General features: G+C 33.9%; 2 protein-coding genes across 14 annotated transcripts in view; one reads left to right on the forward strand and one right to left on the reverse strand.

The window, feature by feature from the left end:
- The window catches only part of LOC127635186 (keratin-associated protein 5-1-like), a 505,876-nt gene that overhangs the window by 314,055 nt on the left and 186,821 nt on the right, over window positions 1–5,000 (reverse strand). The window lies entirely within an intron of this gene.
- LOC127635170 (receptor-type tyrosine-protein phosphatase mu-like) overlaps window positions 1–5,000 on the forward strand; it is a 270,709-nt gene that overhangs the window by 234,592 nt on the left and 31,117 nt on the right. For all 11 annotated transcript variants that reach the window (XM_052115012.1, XM_052115014.1, XM_052115018.1 and 8 more), the window contains one exon: window positions 2,617–2,693. In XM_052115012.1, the coding sequence (XP_051970972.1) occupies window positions 2,617–2,693 (77 nt within the window). The remainder of the gene's footprint in view (window positions 1–2,616; window positions 2,694–5,000) is intronic.

Below are 5,000 nucleotides of genomic sequence, written 5' to 3' on the forward strand. Positions count from 1 at the left end.
GTAGATTTGAAGGTTGGTGGTAAGTAGGTTGGTATATTAATATATTAATAGTAGGTTGGTAGATTGGTAGATTGGTTGGTAAATTAGTAGATTGGTATATTAATATATTAATAGTAGGTTGGTAGATTGGTAGATTGGTTGGTAAATTAGTAGATTGGTATATTAATATATTAATAGTAGGTTGGTAGATTGGTAGATTGGTTGGTAAGTTAGTAGATTGGTATATTAATATATTAATAGTAGGTTGGTAGATTGTAAGTATGTTGGTAGATTGGTATATTGGTTGGTAAGTTGGTAGATTGGTATATTAATATATTAATAGTAGGTTGGTAGATTGGTAGATTGTAAGTATGTTGGTAGATTTGAAGGTTGGTGGTAAGTAGGTTGGTAGATTGGTATATTAATATATTAATAGTAGGTTGGTAGGTTGGTAGATTGTAAGTATGTTGGTAGATTTGAAGGTTGGTGGTAAGTAGGTTGGTAGATTGGTATATTAATATATTAATAGTAGGTTGGTAGATTGTAGGTATGTTGGTAGATTTGAAGGTTGGTGGTAAGTAGGTTGGTAGATTGGTATATTAATATATTAATAGTAGGTTGGTAGATTGGTAGATTGGTTGGTAAGTTGGTAGATTGGTATATTAATATATTAATAGTAGGTTGGTAGATTGGTAGATTGGTTGGTAAGTTAGTAGATTGGTATATTAATATATTAATAGTAGGTTGGTAGATTGGTAGATTGGATGGTAAGTTGGTAGATTGGTATATTAATATATTAATAGTAGGTTGGTAGATTGGTAGATTGGTTGGTAAGTTGGTAGATTGGTATATTAATATATTAATAGTAGGTTGGTAGATTGGTAGATTGGTTGGTAGATTAGTTGGTAAGTTGGTAGATTGGTATATTAATATATTAATAGTAGGTTGATAGATTGGTATATTAATATATTAATAGTAGGTTGGTAGATTGGTATATTAATATATTAATAGTAGGTTGGTAGATTGGTAGATTGGATGGTAAGTTGGTAGATTGGTATATTAATATATTAATAGTAGGTTGGTAGATTGGTAGATTGGTTGGTAAGTTGGTAGATTGGTATATTAATATATTAATAGTAGGTTGGTAGATTGGTATATTAATATATTAATAGTAGGTTGGTAGATTGGTAGATTGGATGGTAAGTTAGTAGATTGGTATATTAATATATTAATAGTAGGTTGGTAGATTGGTTGGTAAGTTGGTAGATTGGTATATTAATATATTAATAGTAGGTTGGTAGATTGGTAGATTGGATGGTAAGTTAGTAGATTGGTATATTAATATATTAATAGTAGGTTGGTAGATTGGTAGGTAAGTTGGTAGATTGGTATATTAATATATTAATAGTAGGTTGGTAGATTGGTAGATTGGTTGGTAGATTAGTTGGTAAGTTGGTAGATTGGTATATTAATATATTAATAGTAGGTTGATAGATTGGTATATTAATATATTAATAGTAGGTTGGTAGATTGGTATATTAATATATTAATAGTAGGTTGGTAGATTGGTAGATTGGATGGTAAGTTGGTAGATTGGTATATTAATATATTAATAGTAGGTTGGTAGATTGGTTGGTAGATTAGTTGGTAAGTTGGTAGATTGGTATATTAATATATTAATAGTAGGTTGATAGATTGGTATATTAATATATTAATAGTAGGTTGGTAGATTGGTATATTAATATATTAATAGTAGGTTGGTAGATTGGTAGATTGGTTGGTAAGTTGGTAGATTGGTATATTAATATATTAATAGTAGGTTGATAGATTGGTATATTAATATATTAATAGTAGGTTGGTAGATTGGTATATTAATATATTAATAGTAGGTTGGTAGATTGGTAGATTGGATGGTAAGTTGGTAGATTGGTATATTAATATATTAATAGTAGGTTGGTAGATTGGTAGATTGGATGGTAAGTTGGTAGATTGGTATATTAATATATTAATAGTAGGTTGGTAGATTGGTAGATTGGATGGTAAGTTGGTAGATTGGTATATTAATATATTAATAGTAGGTTGGTAGATTGGTAGATTGGTTGGTAAGTTGGTAGATTGGTATATTAATATATTAATAGTAGGTTGGTAGATTGGTAGATTGGTTGGTAAGTAGGTTGGTAGATTGGTATATTAATATATTAATAGTAGGTTGGTAGATTGGTAGATTGGTTGGTAAGTTAGTAGATTGGTATATTAATATATTAATAGTAGGTTGGTAGATTGGTGGGTAGGTGACATGTTTGGTAGATGGTAGGAAGGTTGGTAGTTTGAAAGATTAGTAGGTTAGTAGGTTGGTGGGTAGGTAGTGTGATTGGTATGATGGTAGATTGGTAAATTGGTTGGTAAATTGACAGATTTGTCCTTTTTGTACTGCAAGACAAAATGCTTTTGCTCATTGGTAAGTTGCTTTGGATACAAGCCAAATGTAAATGTGGATTGATTGATTGATTGATTGATTGATTGAGGATCTTCCCTCGGTTGATGAATATTACTGCTGCGTAACTTGTTTGTCTGGTTTGTTTGTTTGTTTGTTTGTTTGTTTGTTTGTTTGTTTGTTTGTTTGTTTGTTTGTTTCAGATGACCACTCGCGTGTCAGACTGCAGCCTGTGGAGGGAGAGCAGAGCTCAGATTACATTAATGCAAATTATGTTGATGTAAGTACACACACTCACCAGGGCTTATGGTAAAGGTCAATGTGTGTGTATCTGTTTGTGCACATGGAATAACACAATCACAGTGTCCGTCTCATTCAGTTTAAAAAAAAAGACAGTTAATCCAGACACATTGTCAGCAGGTTTTGGATTTGATACACACACACACACAGACACACACACATTTTTAAAGGCACTAGTTAGCAGTTGTTAAGTAAATGTCCTGTGGTTATTGAGTCCCTTGTGAGCTACATACTAAAATAACTGGGCTGATGTTTCTCCTGGTGTGGAGCTGTTGACACATTAAATGTTATTTTGGTGTGCCATCAACCTCTGGCTCTGATCCAAACACGTCAGCACTTATCATGCATACTGATCAGCCTGTGTGAGACTTCCTGTGTCCAGCTGAATATCCAGGAAGAAAACACCCACTCAGTTTGAATACCAGGCACGTTATGTTTGCTGGATGCTGTAAACATTTAGAACAAAAGACGCTCTGAACAGATGAAGAGTAATAAATAAATAACTTTAGCGCACCGCATGACACTGAACATCATGAATGACAATGAATCGTGTTGTGTTTCATTGAACTTTTAAAATGGATCAGGTGAATTATCTTCAAAGTTGGCTCCATCAAGCAGTTCTAATTTAAAGGGATAGTAATTGTGCAGCGAGACTCCTTGCGTTAAATAAATGTTTCATGAGTTTCTGGTTAGAAGGAAAAAAGTCAAAATAAATGGTTTATGTGTTTGTGTTGAAGGTAAAAGCAATGCATAACCTAAAGTAGTTAAACTACAGTCAAAATACTCTTTTAAAAAAGTAGATGATATTATTTTATTCCATAATATCAACTGAGTCTCTATAATATCAACTGAGTCTCTATAATATCAACTGATAGTTATATCCTTAATAAGGGTGACATTCACTTACGCAAATTATCCTTAAGAAGGGTGACATTCCCTTATGCAAATTATCCTTAACAAGGGTGACATTCCCTTATGCAAATTATCCTTAACAAGGGTGACATTCCCTTATGCAAATTATCCTTAAGAAGGGTGACATTCCCTTATGCAAATTATCCTTAAGAAGGGTGACATTCCCTTATGCAAATTATCCTTAAGAAAGGTGACATTCCCTTATGCAAATTATCCTTAACAAGGGTGACATTCCCTTATGCAAATTATCCTTAACAAGGGTGACATTCCCTTACGCAAATTATCCTTAAGAAGGGTGACATTCCCTTATGCAAATTATCCTTAACAAGGGTGACATTCCCTTCTGCAAATTATCCTTAACAAGGGTGACATTCCCTTATGCAAATTATCCTTAACAAGGGTGACATTCCCTTATGCAAATTATCCTTAACAAGGGTGACATTCCCTTATGCAAATTATCCTTAACAAGGGTGACATTCCCTTATGCAAATTATCCTTAACAAGGGTGACATTCCCTTATGCAAATTATCCTTAACAAGGGTGACATTCCCTTATGCAAATTATCCTTAAGAAGGGTGACATTCCCTTATGCAAATTATCCTTAACAAGGGTGACATTCCCTTATGCAAATTATCCTTAACAAGGGTGACATTCCCTTACGCAAATTATCCTTAAGAAGGGTGACATTCCCTTATGCAAATTATCCTTAACAAGGGTGACATTCCCTTATGCAAATTATCCTTAAGAAGGGTGACATTCCCTTATGCAAATTATCCTTAAGAAGGGTGACATTCCCTTATGCAAATTATCCTTAAGAAGGGTGACATTCCCTTATGCAAATTATCCTTAAGAAGGGTGACATTCCCTTATGCAAATTATCCTTAACAAGGGTGACATTCCCTTACGCAAATTATCCTTAAGAAGGGTGACATTCCCTTACGCAAATTATCCTTAACAAGGGTGACATTCCCTTCTGCAAATTATCCTTAACAAGGGTGACATTCCCTTCTGCAAATTATCCTTAACAAGGGTGACATTCCCTTATGCAAATTATCCTTAACAAGGGTGGCATTCCCTTACGCAAATTATCCTTAACAAGGGTGGCATTCCCTTACGCAAATTATCCTTAACAAGGGTGACATTCCCTTACGCAAATTATCCTTAACAAGGGTGACATTCCCTTATGCAAATTATCCTTAACAAGGGTGGCATTCCCTTACGCAAATTATCCTTAACGAGGGTGACATACCCTTACGCAAATTATCCTTAACGAGGGTGGCATTCCCTTACGCAAATTATCCTTAACGAGGGTGACATACCCTTACGCAAATTATCCTTAACGAGGGTGGCATTCCCTTACGCAAATTATCCTTAA

This window comes from Xyrauchen texanus, chromosome 42 (assembly GCF_025860055.1).
Source record: "Xyrauchen texanus isolate HMW12.3.18 chromosome 42, RBS_HiC_50CHRs, whole genome shotgun sequence".
NCBI lineage: Eukaryota > Metazoa > Chordata > Actinopteri > Cypriniformes > Catostomidae > Xyrauchen > Xyrauchen texanus.